Genomic DNA, 22,174 nt, shown 5'->3' with positions numbered 1-22,174 from the left:
TGACAGCAGGCTTTGACAGCTCCCAATATGACAAGCAACGTCAGGTGGAGGCTGGAAGGGAGGGCTGAACATGGACGCTTCTACTTTGCTGTCGATACAGGGGAATATCAATTAAAATCACACTAGCAGTAAAATATAGCTTTGCACACATTGTCCACAAAGACAATCTATATTTAGCTAAAAGGGTGCAAATTCAAATAATTCAAATAATTCAAAACTTTTTCGTATTCATTCTAGGCAAAGAGAGATTTAATAAGCAAGAATAAAATGACAGGCAAGAGAAAAGCAAAACACAACAACAATCACACATCTCTTTGCGACATATTGACTTTTCCTTAGACTCAGCAATGTCGTGAAGCTATTTCACAGATTTCAGACCAAATAGAGAGAGAGGAACACCAACTCCCTGTGAGCCTCTGTGAATATTCCCTCTCATAATGAATGCATAATTTAATGCACTCACACAACACAGCGGCGACTCATGGAGTGGCTCAAATTACTGCATAACTCATGATTTGATTGTAAAAAATGAGACATCCATTATCCAAGCAGATATTTCTGGTAGGGGGGAGTGAGTGTACTTTTCCCCCCAAGAACAGCATTTGAGATTGTCAATCCTGGCAATGTTACACGAACATGGAGACTGAGGAAGAAGGAATTCAATTTCATTTGGATAATGTATTTCTAACTTTGTGAGGCTAAAAAAAGGCAAATAAATAAGCACCAGAGGACACCTACTTTATTACAGAGCTAAACTGAATATGTATAGTATGTCCGACTCCTAACACCAACATCGTCTACTCATGGAAGAGTCCTCCAAATATTCAGTACTGTACGTTTGTAATGTTGGGGACACACAGGAGACGGAATACATCAAAGAAAAATCAGCCCAGCAGATGCCGAGATATCATGACTTTTTGTTCTTAGTATGGGATGAGCTCCAAAAACACAGGATCCAACAATTCCCATAATGCAACTCGAGTCCTATGACACAGTCATGTCATATGGGATGGATGGTAAAAAAATGGGAAAGATTTACAATTAAGGACATGGAATGGGCAAGTCTTCAAGACGGTTGTATGATTACAGAGTTAGCCTTGTGAATATTAAAATACTGTACACTGACGATGTAAAAACATTTGTTTGGTTTTCAGGTAGTTCCGTTTTAGAAAGTGACAACACGGAGTATTTACGACTTGGAAATTCAAGCATGCGCTATTCACAAGTCGTAAGCTTGTTATTACGATAACATGAACGTGGCATTCGACAGACTAGATTAACCAAAAGACATCATCCAACTTCAGGGAGTGTTTTTCCCAGAAGCTCCATCCAGATCCACAGAAGACGTTATACAACTATATACTAGTTACTACTAGTTACTAGTACTCTATGATCGTATAGGATTAGTGGAGTCTCCCTTTAAACAACTGAACATGTTATGCAGTCTGAGTACACCTTTAGACATGATGACCTGTTGAGATCCAGTGGCCAAAACATGCTTTGAATCAAATATGTAACCATCTGATAAGTATAAAGCAGTTTCATGCTCAATTATAATCATCACAAAGTAGTGGGATTTTTGCTATTGCGTCATGCTGTGAATATGACTACTTTAACTTTGGGCTCAGTTGCTAAACGGTTACTGCTAAACGGTTACTGCGAACGCCCAGCAGCAGGATCCTATAGGCTTCACCTGGTGCACTGGAAATTGGGATAGGAGGTTACTCACTTGTAATCCAAGAGGATAATTGGGCACAGACCCAATCCAATACAGTCCCTTAAACTGCATGTAATCCACTCAGCCAAACTGTCACACCAACAATGAACCCTCCCCCTCTACCCCTGGGGCCCACCAAGGCTATCTCAGGAACACTTCAATAGCTTGTACCTGGCCTGCTGCTGGGCCCATTATCCACTAATCCACACCCGAGCGGAACGTTTAAGTAGTTCTAAAAGGATTGGGGAGAGCAGCAAAGCTTTCACTGGAGCCATGCAATTAAGGCCAGAGAAATTATCGCACAGTTTAGATCCTATTCTCCTCTCTGAGCATGGGAGGAGGATGAGAGGACTAACAGGTGAAAGATTTAATGTGAAAATATGTGAAACAGAACAAATTTATCACAAATGTACAAGCAGCAAATATGCAAGGTTGGAACATCAAATCAGCTCAGGTGAAGAATAGATACCGCTGGAAGTCCAGAGGGTGGAAGCTGTTGTGACAAGCCTTATTAGGAAGTCAGTTAATCAAGAGGGGAAAAAACAGCCCGTTGCACAGAAAACTCATTCTCAAAATACACCCGAGGATTCCTCTCTACAAGATTACGTGGTCAAAATGAGCATGTGAAGGAATGAGTCTGACGGGTTTAATAACTCCGCTGTCAATGCTATTAGATGGCAATACTCGAAGACTTTACGGCATTGAAATATTCATTGAGACTTACTAAATGGCAGTAATGTCATTATGCATCAGTAATCATTTGTGATAAAAGACATTCAAGATGAAAGAGAAAAAACTTAGGTAACCAAGCTAATTGCTTTATACACTTTACCGACTAGTCATTACTTTGCCCCTTTCCCACTGGACAAAAAATCCGCTCAACCCAAATCCAGAGCAGGTCTGCTGGATGTAATAAACCCTCAGTGAACGCTGGTAATTTGTGAGATCAGCATTGTAAGGATCCATTTGACTTCTCTTTTATTAAAATTCCTCCTATGAACCCATGAATGCTACTTTAGACTTAGAGCTGTGTTATTTTGGGGGGTTAGAAATATCCCAAAATATAGAAAGTCGCAGACAGTTTCACAGTTATATCAAATCTTTGCTGCTTAGTATCTCAGAGCTGCTCTCCTCCCACACAGAACCTCATGATTCCAAGCTCATGGAATACGACTGCTGTCTGCCAATCCGATGTCTGGAGTTAAACTGATTAGAAACTTAGTTTGACACTATATGAGTCTATTTTTCAGAAGATCCACGTAAAAGAACAAGTTCTGGGTTTTATAATAAAATCAAGTTTGGGTATTTGAAGGGGATATCAGTCATACAAACAACATTCATTGTTTTTAATAAAAACAGCAGATGAAAAATCTTTCAGTGTAACATAAGCTGTGCTTGTATTAATGCTTATGCATATAGTCTTACTGCTAAAGGTATGTTTTACATTAAAGTAGGTATTCAATTCTGAGGGGCCAAAGAGGAAACCCCACATGTGGTGTGCACACATTTGCTCACAGATTCCAAATTCAATTAGACGTCAGTGAAACAAAAGTAAACATCTAGATTTATACTTTTGGTGCCTTGTCATAATCAGAGCCATGCTCCGATTTGCATAGTTGTGTGCAAAATGAAATCATTCCTTTTTATAAATTGAAGGTATACGCAGAGACTGGTATCGTTATTAGCCAACCCCATGTCCGACATTACGCTCCCATACAACTAAACTGCATTCGAGGGAAAGATATTTTCTCTCAGATCACAGTCGCAGTTTTAAACACATGGTTAATGTTGTAAAGTGAAACTCAACAAAAAAATGCAACAAAATGACTTGGTTTTGTTTCAGCATAAGATAACTACATGGGTTGATTTAGTAAAACATCATGTGTGGGCTTGAAATGAGTGTTTGTTATGGTATTTCATTTATGGATGTAAATGAAAAGAAGTTAATGTAGACTTTTGGTTTCATACGGGACATGATGAACAGGGTGAAAGTCCTGTTTGTCTGACCAATCCAAGCAACATAAAACATCCACCTTGTTCTCCTCCCTGCGCGGACTTCTGGGCAGTTTGACATATACGTCAAAAAACAAACGTCTCTCTCGAAACAAAATTGACAATGCAGTTTTATTTGTAATAGAACGTGAGGTAAGCAACAAAACAGAAATCTCATCATTTACCTGCTTGTAGTTTACTAAGTAACCATAAATCTATCTATGGCCAAGAGTAGAGATTGGGATAACGTGAGGTAAGCAACAAAACAGAAATCTCATCATTTACCTGCTTGTAGTTTACTAAGTAACCATAAATCTATCTATGGCCAAGAGTAGAGATTGGGATAAATATTGGATTATTATTATTAGTCATAATTATTTTATATTATTATTGGATTTTCTGTGATAATCCTTTGTTTTTACCAGTTTATCTGTCGTCCTGAAGGATGCGTATCAGTCATATAATTGTAACTTGCACATAAAGGAAGAGTCTAGGTGTTCTGGAAATCGATAGAAGAGAATTCAGTACAGACTGCCATCTTGAGCGGTGAGCTGTAAAACAGACGGACCGTGTATCCCTCCCTTCCTCCCTCTCTGTCTGTCTGTGGTCCCCAGAAGCTATAATATCCATCCTTGGCGGTTCACTTGACATTTACTTGCCCCGCTTCTCCTGTAGCATTCCCCTTCCTAACTGCCAGTGCTGCGACTCTCCAGGGCTCGCCGACCGGGTGAACAGATAACAAACCTGTCAAGGCGGCTTTAGGGGGGGAATAAATCCAGAGCAGGGACTGAGGTGGATGATGTGTTCCAGAGGGTTACTCAGGGAGGGGGTGGGGGAGCTGACATGAGACGCCCTGTGAGGCCTGGACCCGGGAGAGGCTGCTCACTGTAATGTCGCGGTGCTACTTTACAAAAAAAGGGGGCCACAGCCACTGCAACATGATTAGATCTCAGTGCAGACATTTCAAATGTCTGGCCCCCTTTTTACCCTCCATTTCGCCTATTCTTTACAAGCCGCCCCCCTCCTCCCCCCACCATCAAAAGAGCTGTCAGGAGCCCTTTCTTCAGGCTGGCAGACAGGTCAGGGGTGGAAGGTTGAGGTGGGGTGTGCCCTTTGAGGCAGGGGCTGAGACTGCCTACCAGGGATGTGCGGGGGCTGAGGGCTGTCTTTAAGGTGCTGATAACATTCATGGTGACGTGTTCCCAAGAGGTGCACAAATGTCAACACTCTCCTGCTATGGGCATATCATTCTACGAATAGAACGGACAAAGGCCAGAGCAAGATAGATGTAGCGCACTCCTTTTGTCGAGCAGTATCTCAGCGAATCATGCATTAGCATGTTTCAGCTTATCAATTCTCTCTGAAACTATTAAGCAGATGAACACAGGTATTTGGACTATAGCGACTGATTGTCTGCTTATCTCAATGAAAAGAATGATACTCATCAATCCCTCACAAAGCCAATTAGAGTAAATGGATAGATCCTGATTGATCTCCTACTTATCCCTGGAAAAAGCTTCAGTAAGTACCTGATAAATAGCTTACTTAACAGTGATATTCTATATTTACACGTCACCTGATTCTTTTGGCCTTACAGCAATAATAAATTGGCTAACATGTCAGTGACTCACTGCGTAAACATAAATGCTTGATAAAGCAGCGATGAAGACACCGGCAATACGCCATGAGAGACTCCATCCAATTACTCTCCAGGCACTACACTAAAGGCATGAGAAGAGTATGGTGGACTGCTACTGAGAATTATATTAACTTGGAGAATTGGTAGAATGTCCTTTATTTAGGACACAGTCCATCAAGCGTTTTAGGCAAACCAAGTGAGGCATGCCCGTTAGAAACTGGAGGGATGGAGACGTCCCACGCTGGTGCTAAAAACTGCACATCAATTACGTGAAGCACCGAGGCCTGTCCGCTCTATCTACATTGCAGTTGTGCCTATGAGGGACCAAAATGTCAGCTAGCTATCCAGAGCTCATTGTTGGAGAAAGGGCATTTCAGAGGAGGAGGAAGAACATGGCATACTATAACGTGGGCATTGCTTTCATGGATGTGGTTGTATATTATAAACTAGTGGAGTTGGCTGGCACTGATCTGCAGTAAACAGCCTTGCGAGGCTTAGCAAGCAGCCTGTGTTAGACTAAGCCATGTTTATTATCAAGCACAATCCTCAGTCTCATCAATGCTTAGAGAAAGGCACGGATGAATAAATGCATATTGTTTAGCTTAGGGTTAGCCAGAGCCACAAATGAAAAAAATGAATTTAAAGCAGATGGTTAAATCCAGTAAGAAAAGCAGGAGGAGGAGGGGGCTGACAGAGAGACAGGGCTGCAGAGACGGAGAGGGAAGAGAAATAAAAATGAAAAGAAAAACCCAAGCACACTGGCTGCCTTTTCTCTCCTGTTTTTCAAAAAGCTGTAAAGCTAACAGGGAGAGGGAGAGAAAATACAAAGGCCTGTGTTCTCATTTTCTGTCTGAGAGCCCCACCAGGACCACTGAAACTTGCTTGATTTCCCCAGTCCAATTATATCTCTGTGCTCAATCCTTCCAGAATAGCAACATCACACCGAGGGACGCTGTCTGCCTAAGCGCAGCGTGCCTAATGGAGTCCCAGAAGTTGACTCCATTTCATTGCTCCTAACTAATGGGCTGTGATATTTTCCCAAACTGACTGCAGCTCTGCCCCCTGGAAGCTAATCTAGTCAGTGCTGCACCGGACCCAGCCCAGCAACATGCCAGCCCACTGCCTCGTTGCCTAACAACCCCCTCCAACTGCTGCTGTCTGTGTGCAATCCGCCAACGCCCTCTCCTCCCCTCCCAGCGCTCATTAGTGCTTTCTAGCCGGGTGCTGATTGTCAGAGGGCCCCTGCGATGCCAGCTCTCCCTGTGCGGCCGGCCTGCTGCGGTGAATTTAAGAGGACTTTAATCTAACTGGGCTGAGAAGAGGATGAGCGGCCAGGGACAGGTGGGAGGGGGACGACTGCAGGGTAATAGTGGATATACAATCGCAGGGCCACAGCTGAGGACAGACACACTTTCAGGGCTTCCTATTGCTCTCCGATGGATAGTTGTGCCGAGAACACAAGCGCGGGAAGAAATAGCCGAACATAAATTCACCAGAATGGGTCCCTCTCCGGCCATACTGTGGGCACAGAACGGTCCTCCAGATGGCTAAGGGACACACCAGTGGTGCAATACAATCACTGGCATGGCAGAAATATCAGGAATAAATATGAAGAGCTTTATATCATGTAAAGGCTCAGCCAAAAGACTTTTTCTCTCTCAAAGCTTTCCTTTTGATGACACGTTTCCAAATCAATCCACTCTCTCCGGGTATGAGTGCTTCTTATTGTTAAGTTCAGGTTAATGGCAGCTGTCTGTCATCAATGTGTTAGTTACTAGTCTGAAAAAAGAATAAAGTGTGAGTTCTATAGTTCTCTCTGTGAGCTTTTAAGTCTAGAAATATTCAGCCCTGAGTAATGTATTCAAGTTGTGGCGAACAGGAGTTACTCAATGAGGACCATCACATGAGGACCACCACTGATAAAACATCATTTAACATATTTCAACAGTCACATTTAACCAACTCCATTTGAAGAAGTGCAGGTAAAGAGCAGAATTGTCTGCTTTCATGGCACACAGAGATCAAATATTTTCATAATTGCAGCTCATAAACATCAAACATTTGTTTTTCTCCCTAATTGACAAGAAAATGACCAGTGGACTATATTAACTGTGCAGGGTTGTTCTTAACCACTGTAAAAGGCTTAAAAGGGCCTTTCATATGTAACACATATACAAAGCAATCACAATCCCCCCTCTCCACTACCTTTTTAGCCAGTGTAATCTGCTGGGTAGATTCACCAAGGATAAGAGGAAAAACTAATTATGCACATTATTCATCTTACTAAGTGCAGTACTCGAACACAAAATGCAAAGATGCCTAAATGCACTACACCAGGTTGTCCTCATGCAAAGTGCAGGTCAGGTTCCAGCAGGCACTGAGAGCTAATGGCAGTGAGTGGTGCTCCTAACACATGCTCTGGCTCTTTCAGGGACACAGGGGAGTTAAGTGCCGTGCTCCCAACTACTGATTATCGCACCTTCGCCAGCCTGCCAGGTCTCCCTGCCCTCCATGCATTGATCTCATTTGGCGAGCAGATAAGGCAGTAATTGGATGAGGGCTTGGAATCAGATGGCCCTGCCTGGCTTGGCTAATTCCCCTCTTCCTGGGCCTTCTGGGCCCGGGGCCAAGGGGGCAGGCCAAGGTTAATCCCATCCAATCCCCTGTACTATGTGACCCCTTAATGCTACCCAACACAGCTGATGTGACTCACTTTAAACTGGTCGGAGCTAATCATCTAATTAGTATACAGAAGATTTAACACCAGTGCACTGCAACCAACTGCACAGTCCATTATAAAGGTGGGCTTTTAAGGAAAACGGGGGCAACAAAAACCAGGCACATATATTCTGTACATAGTGGTAATTTCTGCTGTCATGAGAACTTCTTTGCAAAATCTTACTCATGCTTCCTCATGCTACCAAACATAAGCCATGACATTATTTTTCCAATTTCCTCATGAGGAGCAATCATGGCAGAAGCTGTGGGGGAGGAGATGGAGACAAATCTCTCCTGTAAAGTGTCTCTTTATCAGAGCAGAAACCCTGCTCTAGTGGCCCCGGGTCTGAGACGCGCCATGGCGGGGGTCGACTGATACCCATATGCAATGCAAAATGGAGCGAATATACGATTATGCAGAACGTGTTTCAACAAAAAGTCCAAGTGCAATTTCACCTCTGCTTCCCCGTGAGACCGCTGCTGTTCCGTTTTAAGATGGCCTGCAGATTAATTTTCATCGCTCTTCTCTATTTACACAGTGTGTAGTCAGAGATGGGATTTGCATGGATGAAACGAGTCGCTCAAAAGGCTCAGCGCGCCTCATCGGGAATGAATGCAGCAGGGGGACGCGTGCCTCATGGGAAACACTAATCTTCTTATTGCATACATTTATTCAATTCTGGTGTCAATATCAACCATAATCAGAATGGGCCATGTGACAAGTGCTTTATGTGTTGGCTGATAGTGGATGACAGGAAGTAGACGTAATCACCTGGGAGTACATCACTGCTGACAGCTCTGGATCAAAGCTGGGCTCCTGCAGATTAATCACGAATTGTAACGCACCTTATAAATAACTTCAATAGAGTAAATAGAAACACATTCATTGATCAGACATCTCACACAAGTCGACAGCTGCAGTTTACGACAGTGGAAGTAATCCCCCAATAATCCCCCGGATAACTCTTTGAAACCAGATAACACTTAAGCGAGGTGATACGGCGTGACCATTTATCCAGGTGCATGTACACTATTGTCAAGAAAGTACAATACAACAGCCCGAATATGACAAGACAAAGATATCAAATGTTAGTCGAGATAAAGACGAGGCGCACAATGCATGCGACTTGTTGAGAAACTCTCGACACCACAAACAAAAGGAGGAATGACACATTGTTACCTCAGGCAAACTGGGCTCCAACCACAAAACACAGAGAAACACAATGGAACAGTGCTGGCAACAACAACAAAAAAGAATCTACCAAAACTGAAACCCTGTGCCAATCTCCCTTTAATGCACCGTACTTGTGTATTATTATTGCAGTGGAAAAAATAACAATACTGTACGGTGCCCCTACTAGCTTGTGCGGCGGGAGATGACAATCTCAGAAGCCAGGATTGAATTTTTCATTTCAATTCCCAGCCAAGCTCAATATAGAAAGTCTGAAATCCAAAGAGTACTGTAGCATCAGCTGGTTGCTCTTAACAAAGGGAGTTAAAGAAACAACAACACAGGACTGAATCTCCACTGGAAATGGGACACTAACAGACACAATTGGAGGCGAGACGAGGCCAACACTTGTGTGTCATAAAGACAACAGTCGAATGGCCATCCTGTGGATTCCTGAGGCCTGCCATCTAGATTGCAGATGGATAAGTGCACGTTAAAACAATATCCCACTGACCAAAAAAATCATTTCTCATAGCTGTCTCTATTTACTGAAAGGCTGCTCGTCTCCCACTGGGGCAGAAACAAATGAAAATGTTATTTCTCTACTCATGAACTCCTACCTAGTCTGGTTTTTCACTGCTGGCAATTTCATTTCTCTTCCAAATTTGACTTAAGCCCACGACTTGAGGGAAATAATGTCTCTGGAATAATCTTCTGCAACTGTAATTCCAGGGGCACTATCTCGGTCTGTCTTATCTGTCTGTCCATCTATCTACACTATCTATTTATTTATTGTTTGTTAGTGCTGTTTCCTTGTGGTTTAAGGGAAATTGCTCTGGCTTCTGAAATAGAAGAGATGTGACATCCAATGCCTCACAGTAATCCTGTCAGACGCCTTGAATAAGAAACAACATGGCCTCCTCCAGCACAGGGGGAACGAATGGCTGTGATGCACAGCGTTACAAAGTACCATCCGTCAAAAAGATCAATTCAAAGCACATGCAAAACATACTATTATATATCATATTACTGATTATGGGCTGTATTTTCACAATCATGCCATCGGTCTTTGTTGCATTGTGCAGCTCCCTATTACGTATATACTGAATAGGGTGTTTATTGAATTTTGACTTTTTGTCACCCCAACAAAGCTGATGTGATGAAAAGCGGATCACACACATTGCTGCATAACAGTAAGCGATCTTGCTTGTGGAGAGCAGCGGTGCTGGGATTCTCTAGGCACCTTACCATTCCATTTGATTTCGATTCAGCCGTCAACAGCAGGATCCCATGCATGAGAGGGGATGTACATTCAACTGCTGTGTTTGGCCTATAGACATGACAGATTGGACCGAGTTCGTGGACCAGCGGACCTTCCTGTGTAATCCCCATACAGCGTTCTGAGCCACTACAAACTCAACAAGACTCGACACAACACACACAAACCTCAACCCTCCCACACAGCTTCTAAACCCTGCAGCTAAACTCCACGGTGTAAACATACACACACCAGGGATACACGTATACAAAACACACACATGAACACAAACATATGCTCCTCAGAGAGGTTTGCATCACACCATGGATATTCATGCGGCCTGAATGCTAAGGGTTAAAAAACTAGAAGAATCTTCTCCAAGTCAGACGGGGATGCAAGCTGCAACCAAAAAAGAAAGCGGTGTAGAGAAAGATACTTACGTCATTTCTTTGTTTATTGTGGCTGTGATGAGCCAGGAGAGAGGGTAAGGATGATTTGTTGGCTCAGGAGAGGTAAGCGATATGTAGCAGTGAATGGCCAGTAATCATGTTTATGATGGGGAGATGGTTCTGGACTCCTGGTGTGTCTGATTGTGTTTTCTCTGGCTCCCAGCTTGGGCCCCAGTACACCCCTACCAGGCCATTGTGATTGAAGTATGCACTCTAGCTCAGCTTCTCCTTGGGGGGTAAAAAGGTGCGTATAATACTGCCGGTGTGCCTTTGCGTATGCATTTGTGTTTACGTGCGTGTTGGCCGGTTTGTATTCATAAAGCGAAATGTTAGTCGATGAAGACCTCCCATCACAAAAGAAAGCACCACTTCCCCTTTCTCCTCCATGCAGCCAGTTCCCACATTGCTCTCATTGCTATGGCAACCGGCACTCTCTCCTTGGGCTCTGCATGCATCCAATCAGAGTGAGACCTTTGTAGAGATTCCTCCGGGCTCCACTTATTCAACTTACCCCACCGGAACAGCCTCCACGCTGTAAAGGCTGGAACAAAGAGCAGAGAGACTCCCTCACCAGGGCCTGGTATGACAGCAAAAATTGGGGCTACAGGGTTGGGTTACAGGGAATGCGGAAGTAATACGTAGCCAAGAGCTGCGGGACGCAAGGCAAAAGCAAAAGCAGGGTGGCAGCACATGGCCACGGCCAATTTCAGTGGAAATTATGTGGAATAGGATTTGTTGTTGGAAGCCTCAGAGCCTGAATACTTGGCAAGTATCGCGTGGCTCTGGCACTGGTTTAAGCTTGATAAGTCAAAATGGATTCCGGCTGGGCCTATTTATGTCATTCCTGAAAACATATGGATAGGATTCAGGCGCTCAATACTTTCAACCTTCAACAATGACATTCAACACCACTTCTCCAGTCCATTAATCTTCCATGAGAATAGATTTATCATCCACAGCACTGAGGGATTGCATTGAGTCAGCATCAGCCTGAACAGTATTTACCACACCAACCTCACTCTGTATCAATTTCAACAATTAAAGAGTCTTATGTTGCTTGGTATACAGTAACAGAACAACAGCAAAGGTCACAATGTTCCTCTGACTCCCCAAATTGTATTTTGTGTACAAGGCCTCTAGGTGTGGTAAATAATTAGCAGATATAAACTAGTGCCATGTAATCTCAACCTGAGGGCTGCTCAGAGGTCACTGCAGACAATCACACTGCGCCTCTCTCATTCTAATTATATTTCTGGAGAGTAGATGCAGCCGAGTCTGAGTTAAACACTTGTGAACGTAGGCAGGGAGGCAGGCGTGCCCCGAGCACTCGTAGAGACGAGCCATCCGGCGGGACCTCTCACAGGCCCCTGATGGACATTCGGCTGTTGGGGTACTGGCAGGGCGACGGAGGCGCAGCATAATTTTGCCCGACTGCCATGTCACAAAGTGTCCCAATCTGTCCCTGACAACCCCGACTGCAGGCGATGTGAGAGAATATGGGAAAGAGAAACAAAAGGGAGGGAGACGAGAGGAAAAAAAGGGGGCTTGATTTGGAGTGCCAGAGTTGGTAATAAGCATGTCTGGCTACTTCCTGAGAGACAGTCTATTCATCAGGTTGATTTAAAGTCAAAGGCGGAGGCAATTCAAGTGATCTCGTGTCTGGATCATCTGGCACAGTGAATAACAGAACCTGGCATAATGACTAAGAAAAATAAGGTGCAAAGCTCTTATTGTGGACCAACCCGTCCTCATTCCCAACTCGTCACATACTGACACTTGGTCAGAAGCCCTTGCCTCACTTTTGAACACACTGCTCCACTACTGTTGCAGGTTAATGTTGTGAATTCAAACTACTTGGTTGGGAAAACATTGTGGTGTGGGTTAAAATGAGCACCTATGTTACTTAAGTTAGGTAGCACACGCAAGTTCAGCAGTCAATGTAAATACCTCTATGACGACTTTTGGTTTCACACGAGATACAAACGGTGGTCTCCTGGGTGAAAGTCATGCGTTTGAGGACTTTGTCTCTCTTTATACTATGGCAACTGACTTCCAGAGTTGATCGTGTCTAATGTTGCCACGAACATGAGTGCATTGGGAGTTCCTTCACAGCCCGGTGGGTCTCATTTAGATGCTAAAGAGTGCCCTGCCATCAGAAGCCGAGGGCCGTGACACAGCATCCTTATTTGACGACCTGGGAATGAGACCTGGCCTTGTGGACATGATCTCTTCCCCACACAGGACTTGAGAGATAGGTAGCCAGCGGGGGAAAGAAATGTTCTACAATGTGTTCCAGGTGTTCCTTATGAATTAATAGGAACCCCAGATGGCATGAATCAAAGAGTGAGTCATCCTGTCAAAACCTTGAGCATTAAATGAGTTCATATTTGATCACAGAGATGGATGACTTTAGCGGTAAAACACACTTACTTCTCCTACTAGATACCAGTCAATTTGATCTCTCAGGGCTTCCTGAGCTGGCCTCTTCACTGTTCAAAGTATTGGATAAAAAGCTGGTTCAACTGCCTTCAGCTATTACACTCCCAACTCTAACTTCTTTTAAAATTAGGCTGAAAACTTTTCTCATCTCCCCCCCACACACACTCCAAAGCTTAGACTCTTTTTTTTGGGGATGTTTGGGTATTTAGTCAACTGTTTTTCTTGTTGTTTATCTATATGATGTGTATCTTTGTGGAAGTAGCCGTTATATATATCTGGACCCCAGGTTAGGATAATAAATGCTTTGTCTGTATTTCTATTGTCTTTAGTATTTCAATCTGCCCTGACTTGTTACATCACTCCTCAAAACTCATTAGACAGTCAAAAAAGACCGCCAAGTGGTCACTGCACTGCAGCTGCTGCTCATTTCACACCGTCACTATGCGCACACTGGTGCCTCAGCAACGACAACGATCCCGTGATAATGAGCTAATTATAGGTACAACATTCATACTTCCATTTCTAAATGCTCGTCTCTAATAGGAAACATTTCAAATTATTGAGAGGCACGGAGAGAAAGAGACGGATAATTGATGCAAGCAATTACAAGTTCTGTGTCGGAGCAAATTGGCCAGCATATCTGGACATGTAGGGGGACTGCGACCTCATTTACATCAGAGTGTCAGGAAATAATTGGAGAATGTACTGAGGAATTGGGATTACATAAGCAGTTCACTTGGACAGTGAGATTCAGTTCAGACAAGAAGCTTAAGGAAAGTACTGTGCTCGGAGGTCAAGGACAAAATACTACGTGCAGCCTTGCTATGCTCCAGCAAATTCAATCATAACAGTGATGTTTTTTTACAGCAACAGAATATACTTTATGACATTAATCTGTTTCCAAAAGCTGTAATTTGAGTATTTGAAATGGTTTCACCACATGCACACAGGATTCTGAATGCCTTGTCATGTTTTCAGCAGAAAGCCAGTAATAACTGCGTTCCCTTTTACGAGCCATAAGAGAGACTTTAGCTGTGTTTGGGTTGAAACCGCTTCAAAAGCAGGGGAAGACGATGTGCTTGACTTTTAACAATATCACTTCCAGATGTTTCATTACAAAACAACTTTCCAAGATCTCACCGCAAGAAAACCTTCTCGTGCGAGGGGAGCCAGCACACACGAGTGTGGCTTTCAGGAACCCACAATTATCACATTTTCATTTCAGTCAGGAAAAACAGTATCCAAAACTGTCTGGACTAACACCAATAAAGTGCTAGTATTAATATTAGTGTTACAACCCATCTAACCAGAGCAACACACATGTCATTACCCTTTGCTACAGGAAGGTATCCACATAGTATACTAAGGAAAGGTGTGGTCCAAAAGCATTGGACAGCATCGCATGTGTTTCAATTTGACAGGCAGAGTTTACTCAACAGGAAGCTATGGCTGACGATAACAATGGCCACTGAAATATAGAGGTGCATTCATTATAGTCTGCCTCTTGTGCCTCTCATCAGGCTGGCTAACACTGACTGGCGGGCTCTGACCCAGTACTCCAGAGCTTCCCTCTAATGCACCCGCCTCTCATCAAGACCCTTGGGTGGAAAAAAAGGAGTAACATGCTGTTTACTCGCAATCCCAGGCCCGTAATTGCCAATTTATTTGATAGGCAGCCGGGTAATGATGGCATTTCACCCCTTGCCGCAGAGACTAAACGGGAGTGATTCATCCCAAGCTCCCTGCCCTGCCTGATCCAGCAGACTCCCTCTGCTCAGCACTGCCGCCTGCCTGAATGCCTGCCACCCAGACTGAATGGGGCAGGGTGCGGTGGGGGGATGTGGACGGCTTCAAACGAAACCAAAAGGGAACCCGGCGCTTCAGAGTAAATGCGGCTAAGCCTGCCAATTTAGCTGGGGTTTGGGGTTGAGGCAAACACAGCCGAGCTGATGTGCCATTTGTAGGCCTTAATGAGCTGGCAGGACGGAGTGAGGAGGGAAGGCGAGCGGGAGAGAGGAGGCTGCCAGGCCTGACCTCCTCTGGCCTCCGTCTCCCTGGCAGCCAGAGCCAGATCGGGAAACTCAGTTCATCTGCTTCATCGGAGCGCGGTCGCTCCGCGAGGGGAAGGGAGTGCTACAGCAAATACCATTAGCGAACTGTTGGGTCTAATGAACAGCTCGGGTCAAAGCTAGCTCCTGTCTCACACCGCTCCCTGGTACTAAAGAGTGACTTAGATGCTTTCTCTTTGTTTTTGGACTGGGAGGGAGCATCTCTGTGCAGCTGAACCACACGAGCAGTCCAGTAGCATTGTGCAGTGTTGTGCAATCAAAATACATTTGAGTGGAACAAGCACATTGACCTCCACAGCAGAGGAATGGCTACAGGCTTTCATGTGTCACCTGGACATACGTCTATCTTCATCTGTAACTCTTTTACAGTACATCAACTGTATTATATAACTACAAAAATAAACAAAAACTAAAGAATCTATGCAAAAGAAAAACTGGTTTTTTTTATACACTCCATTTTCTTGTTCCTCCTCCTTTCACAGCTCTGCTACAAAAGCTACAAGTTGCACCTCCGGCAACGTGTGAAGTGGGTTTTTACAGCACGGCTGGAGAGGACTTGTTCAGAAACCTGTGGGGACCGGAGATGTGTGACTATCGGAGGTGACATGGGGGTCTAAAAGTCTGTCTTCATGCTGCCCAGCTTTCTGCAGCTCCTCTGAAGACATGCTCAGTCTCCTGTGGGGTGTCTTGACCAGGCGACGCGGGGAGAACCAGAGCTGCCGTTCCTTCTATCCTCCAGAGTGTTGCGAGTGGCTGAGATGTCAGCTCAGGTGGAAGTGATCATAGAGAGGGCGATAGATGCTCCCTCAGAACAAGTCACGAGCGGGGAAAGTTTCTGCTTGAGGAAACCGGATATTCTCAAATTAAAATTTCGGAGACAATTTGGAATTTAGGACAATGTTCCAATAAATCAGAGTAAACACATCGGCTGGTGCTGCTAATTATCTTCATTTCAGGGACCGATTTCACACACAATATTCAAACCCAAATAAGATGAATGTGAAGCAGTGATCGTGAGGGTAACAGACCATAACATGATGTAACTGTTTAAACATGTTTCATTAGTGTGTAATGACTCCAAGTGCAAATCATCAAAGCGATGTCATCTAAATGGGGAGACATGGTTGGCCAATGAGGCCAAGTCAGAATATACGGTTGCCAGTTCAGGCTTTTAGGATTATGAATATTTAACAATGATTAAATAAATGACATGGAGCAAAAGCTTCTAAAACATATATTAGAATAGTTGCAGGCAGTATTTTAATGGATATTTGGTGTTCCTTTTAAGGCAACTGCCATAAGGTAATCACGATTCCCTTAATATGACATGAACAATTATACATAATTATACTGTATTTCATGATGCTTTAATATTGTACCTATGTTGTAGTAGTTTGCTTTTAGTTAGTAGAGATCATGGATACTTTTATGATTCTGTGCGACAGTCACAGTAAAGCAACCATCCATAGGCTGTATGTCAAACCGTTTGTCCTGGTATAGTGCTGCACAGTCACAGTGCAGTCAGACAGGAATCAGCGAGTATCATTTCAATTTCTGTTGTCAACATCACATTACTTATTTAATTTCATGCCCAGTCAAGCATCGTGAAGCTACACGCAGAATCCGCTTTGCTTCAGTTGTTGGGCCGTGTCTTTCTCAAAGACTAGCTCGCCTCCCAACTGACAGCTTTAATTATGGCCAGATATCTGATTGCTTCACTGTACATTCTCCACACGAATCAAAGGGCAGGGTGTGTGGCAGCGAGGTCCCTCCAGCCTGCTCGCTTCACGTCTTGGAATATGTCACAGGGTGACTCATAGCCGCTCTTTCTTCTGTCCGTTAATGCTCGCCTTCAGCTCCCCCCCACAAGCCACGAGGTCGTGAGTAAGTGGTGTCTTTTTTTGTAAAAGTCATAAAGAGAGTGTGTGTGTGTGACTGCAGGACGCAAATAGTGCTCTTCACCTGAAGTACTCCAACATTTAAGATTTATATGACATTCATAACTTACCTTTTGTCTGTGACATACCAACGGTGCAAGGCCACAATCACATAATGACTCTTCAGTTAAGAAACTGGAGTACAGTTTATAAATATTTGTGCTGAAAGAACATCCACTGATTGAGAATACCAAATAAATTCTCTTGAGCTCTGAATGTTTTTACTGTTACATGGAATGATTAAGTAGGAAGTTTGACGTGAAGGTCGATGAATACAAGTATCTTACTGCCCACATGACGCCGTTTCCTGTCAAGGCAAAGGTTGTTCCACAAGCATTGCAACTAATGAATAATTCATGCAGATTCATTTGTGTCGGATTTAGTAAATCTTTATTTGAAGTGCCATCTGTGAAACTTCTACCACTACTACTTCCTATACAGCCTTTATATATCACTCATGTCCAGAAGTTACTGGGTTGTCACTACAGTCAGTCAGTTCTGTTAACTTATCACTTGTTCATTCAACGTAAAGTTGTGGAGGCTGCCACAACTCTCACGTCTATCTGATAACTTCTTATAATACCGTTTTGTTTGTCTGTTCTTGAGTACAATTGATCACTTTTTAGAAACTCCACAGGGCACCTTTAAGTACCACTGACATGCTATTGGGACTTTGACAATGGTTAGTAAATATTTGCTCAGACTTCCAATTATTCTGTCCAATCTTTTCTTCTTTGTTGTAGTTTTTGATTATATTTGAAATGCTGGTAATGTACTATGATTTTTGAATTTGAAAGTTCAGACTACCAGTGAAGCAGCGGTCCGATATGTTAATGTACTCACGTCTGTCACTCTGTCTCTGGAGCTGCTCCTGACGGAAGGCTTGGACTCTCCGCTCTCGCTGTCGCTGCCCTTACAGTTGTTCTGCCCTGGCTTCAGCTGCCAAACACAACACACAAGGAGACCAAGGGTTAACAACATGAAGTAAAACTGTTAACACTGCAGTTTAGAGCTTTACACGGATAAAGCTGGCGATGGGAAGGCATCCCACAGAAATCGGCTCATGAATATGTGAGAGCTGGCAGGAGCTGCGGCGCTGTCTCTGTAAATCTGTCACATTTCGGAGCCTATTCAGCAGCCATCACTCCGCCTGCCAATGATAGACGCCATCTGATCTCGCAGTATGAAACTCCTCTCAGCCCACGAAATAGAGAACAGGGACAAAGACCCCTCCAGAACCTTCAAATGGAGCCGCTATCCTTTCCAAGCAGACACCACATGCCGAGGCAGCAGGAGCTCGGCAAGTGTCATCCTCTAGACGCTCTGTTCGAGATGCAGCGAAATGACGAGAATAAAGGGGGGGACGTGCCAATCCGCGAGCATCTGAGGCCCTTCAAAATCTGTAGGACAATAAAAGACTCTTGGGAGTGCGGAGCTGAGTGGAAAGGAGGTGGGGCCCATACGCGCTGTCCAAGTCTGCGATTGATGTCCTCTGAAGCTCCCATGCTGCTCCTTGCAGACCAGACAAACGCCGCAGGTTTCATTTCAAAGCGCATAAAAAAATGCTTTATGGGACAGCGCAGTCAACGGCTGCTCTGCCAACTAATAGGAGAAGCAGAGCGTGGCACTGCAACACACAAAGGACTTGGACTAGAAGATGATGGCACTCTCCTTTCCCCTCCCAGTCCTGCTCTGAAGGGGAAGAGACAGTGCTACAGTATATGTTTGTTTTACCTCTCCTTCAGAATTCTCTTTTCAGGTATCGGCCATCATTTAGCGCGATGAAAGGGCACAAGGTGTGGGAATACCAAAAGAACCCCCGAGTTGAGCGGGTAATTAAAATGAAAATGTTCCCTTTTCTGTAGCCATTAGCGGTGTGAAAGGAATCCTATTCCTTGGGAGAATTGCATGATGGGTGGAAGGCGGGTGGATTCGCCAGAGTGCTGAACGTGATAAGAGAGTTTGAGCACTGGGAATGCCTGACGGGCCTGCTCTACAAGGTGCGTGCACGAGTATGAATACGCGTGTGTACATGTGTGTCAGCGTGTGTCTATGTGGCCTGAGACGAGAGCGCACGAGAACCAAACGTGGCACACGCACAGACACATGCACACCGATGCCCTGCGCTGTGATAGCAGTAATTACCTCTGACACGTTTTATTCCCACAAAAACCAGGGGCACATTATTCTCTTTTTCTTGTAAATGCCAGTTTGTCTGAGGGGAGTTTACATATTTTTAGAGAGAAAAGAGGGAATAATATCTCATCCACCCTGGCCTGTGAACTGATCCTTGAAAAGAGGGCGAGGGACGCTGTTTACGCCCCAGTCTGCGGCTCCTTCATCAAAACATGTTGACCTATAATATTTATTAACCAGCCCGTGTCCCTGCCGACATCACCGGGCAGCATACTCATGCATTTATGAATGCGCACGCACGCGCACGCACGCGCACGCGCACGCACGCGCACGCACGCACGCACACGCACGCACGCACACAAAACCAAACTCAGATCTGTTAGGCTTATACATATAATCTGGCAAGTGTGGGAGAGATATAGAGATTTGTCTTTTATTAATCAATGTGGTATCACGCCAACTCCGCAGTGGTGCGACCGCATAATCACATTGCCGTATCCTGGCTTATCAGTGGGAAAGTACTCCATGAAATCAGAAATCTTGCACAAATTTAAATCTGTGTGTAATGTCTGAAGAACATGTCTAATAAAGACATTCCAATAAAGAGCGGCTCATATTCCAGGGCTATTACATAGCTCGGGACCTGATTACACAGCTATTTGAAAACGTATCCCTCAGCTTGTTCCCTTTAATTTCCCCTTGAGCTCCCTTAAATTACTTCAGAGAATTGTGTGTGTTTTTTTTCCTCTTCATCCGCTCTCCCCTTTCTGAGGTTCACATGATGAATTCATTTTGTTTTATGCTGCGATTAATGGCTGTATAAGACAAATGCTGAGGGAATGCTGGCGGTCAAGGCTAGACCACAGTTGATCCGTGATCCGTATGCATCCCCCCTTGCCGTTCGGCACGCATGTGAACCGTGGATTAATTACACAGTTTAACGTTAACCAACAGTGTGAAATAAGGTTTTACCGACGATGGTTATCCTCCAATATTCAGTAAAATATGCGATCAGGACATCAGCTTTAATGCTTTTCTGTTCGCCGATCTCTGATAATGTTACTTTGTAAATAACCAATCCGTGTTTAAATTGAAACGAAGGTTCCGTTTGGTTACATTATGATGCGTTCAGGCTCTGTTGATGTGTTCACATGTAATCCCGTAAAATGTAGTGTTGGTGAGAAACTTTAATAAATACAGTTTGAAAGAGATATTTTCACAGCAATATAATACATCATTAAAACCATTAATTACAAGATTTGTTTTAATCAATAAAAATACAATCTGTTATTTCCTAATCATTTCAAATGTGTTTTATAAAGAAAAAAACTATTAATGACTAACAAAGTAATTTTTTATGGTTTACAGACTTCAGTGGTTAAATTGTTTTTTGGGAAAAGTGAGTGTGGAGCCTTGTAGACCAGCTGCTATAATCAAACAATATGGATCATCAATGATCGGCAATTAGTGTTGGCGGCAATAAAAACGTGATCAGGGATCTCTAAAAGTTCTATTGGTTCTTTTGTGCTGATCCGATCCCTGATTCTGATCCGTGAGTTTTATGATCCGTTGCTCCACTAGTCAGGGCCATCAAAAATCAAAGTTGAAATGTAATGACTTGCAGTCTGATGATAAATCTAAATGAGGATCCTTTTTTGTGTGGGCGTGCGGGGGGGGGGGGGGGGATCAGATCAACGCTGATCTGATCACTCCAACTTGTTACTGCATGCAGGTCGTTTTTATAGCCTTTTAAACCTGTAATGAGACCCAGCGCACTTCACTGCATTCAGCAGAGATCTACGGCAGAGGGATGAGTCATGCGTGTGCAGAGGCCCCACACTGGTGCGTACTGATGCAATAGCATACACACATTAATTAAGACGCAGGTTGAGACATACGGATGCATTTATTTAATGACCTCACTGTATCTGTGCAACCTGGGGCCCTGCAGGAAGATAACAGACAGATGGTTTTAATATTCCAGTGGCTAATTTCACAACAATTAAAGACACAGCAAGACATTAGCGTCTAATGAAACATTTAAACTACTAGTAAGTGCATCTGCCATTAATTTCCACACAGTGAGGTCTTGCTTTCCTGCAATCTGTTCTGTGTTAGGGGATAAAGTAGTTTTTAGTTTTTTTCCTCTTCCTCATCTCTGTTACCAGTCTGAATCTACTGAAGTAGAGAATCAACAACTGTTTTCAATCAGCAGTCAGCGTGAGGCTTTGGAAGAAAGCAGCCGAACCTCAGCATGAAACTGTTCAACCCGCAAGTATGAAAATCATTTGGCATTTCTTATAAATCTTTTATATATATATATATATATATATATATATACGCTTGTGATTAAGTTACTAGCAACTATTCACACTTGCTGCCATACTGACAACTGAACATCCCCAAACCATTTGAATGTGTCAGTTAAGTCTGAGTTTCTGCTGAAAAAAATTGAATTAAGTGTTGCAATCTCTGTGGAGCTCTCAAAAGGTAACGCATTACCTATTACTAGTTACTCTCAAAAGGTAACGCATTACCTATTACTAGTTACTCTCAAAAGGTAACGTATACCTATCACTAGTTACTCTCAAAAGGTAACGTATACCTATCACTAGTTACTCTCAAAAGGTAAGGCATTACCTATCACTA

The 22,174-nt window shown here is 43.7% G+C and overlaps 1 protein-coding gene across 5 annotated transcripts in view; it reads right to left on the bottom strand.

Moving 5' to 3' along the window:
• The window catches only part of auts2a (activator of transcription and developmental regulator AUTS2 a), a 292,831-nt gene that overhangs the window by 146,714 nt on the left and 123,943 nt on the right, over positions 1 to 22,174 (bottom strand). For all 5 annotated transcript variants that reach the window (XM_031857275.1, XM_031857276.1, XM_031857279.1 and 2 more), the window contains one exon: positions 18,233 to 18,328. In XM_031857275.1, the coding sequence (XP_031713135.1) occupies positions 18,233 to 18,328 (96 nt within the window). The remainder of the gene's footprint in view (positions 1 to 18,232; positions 18,329 to 22,174) is intronic.

The sequence above is a fragment of the Anarrhichthys ocellatus genome, unplaced genomic scaffold (genome assembly GCF_004355925.1).
Source record: "Anarrhichthys ocellatus isolate YVR2014 unplaced genomic scaffold, GSC_Weel_1.0 scaffold18, whole genome shotgun sequence".
NCBI lineage: Eukaryota > Metazoa > Chordata > Actinopteri > Perciformes > Anarhichadidae > Anarrhichthys > Anarrhichthys ocellatus.
This window is presented reverse-complemented; position numbering and strand designations above follow the sequence as displayed.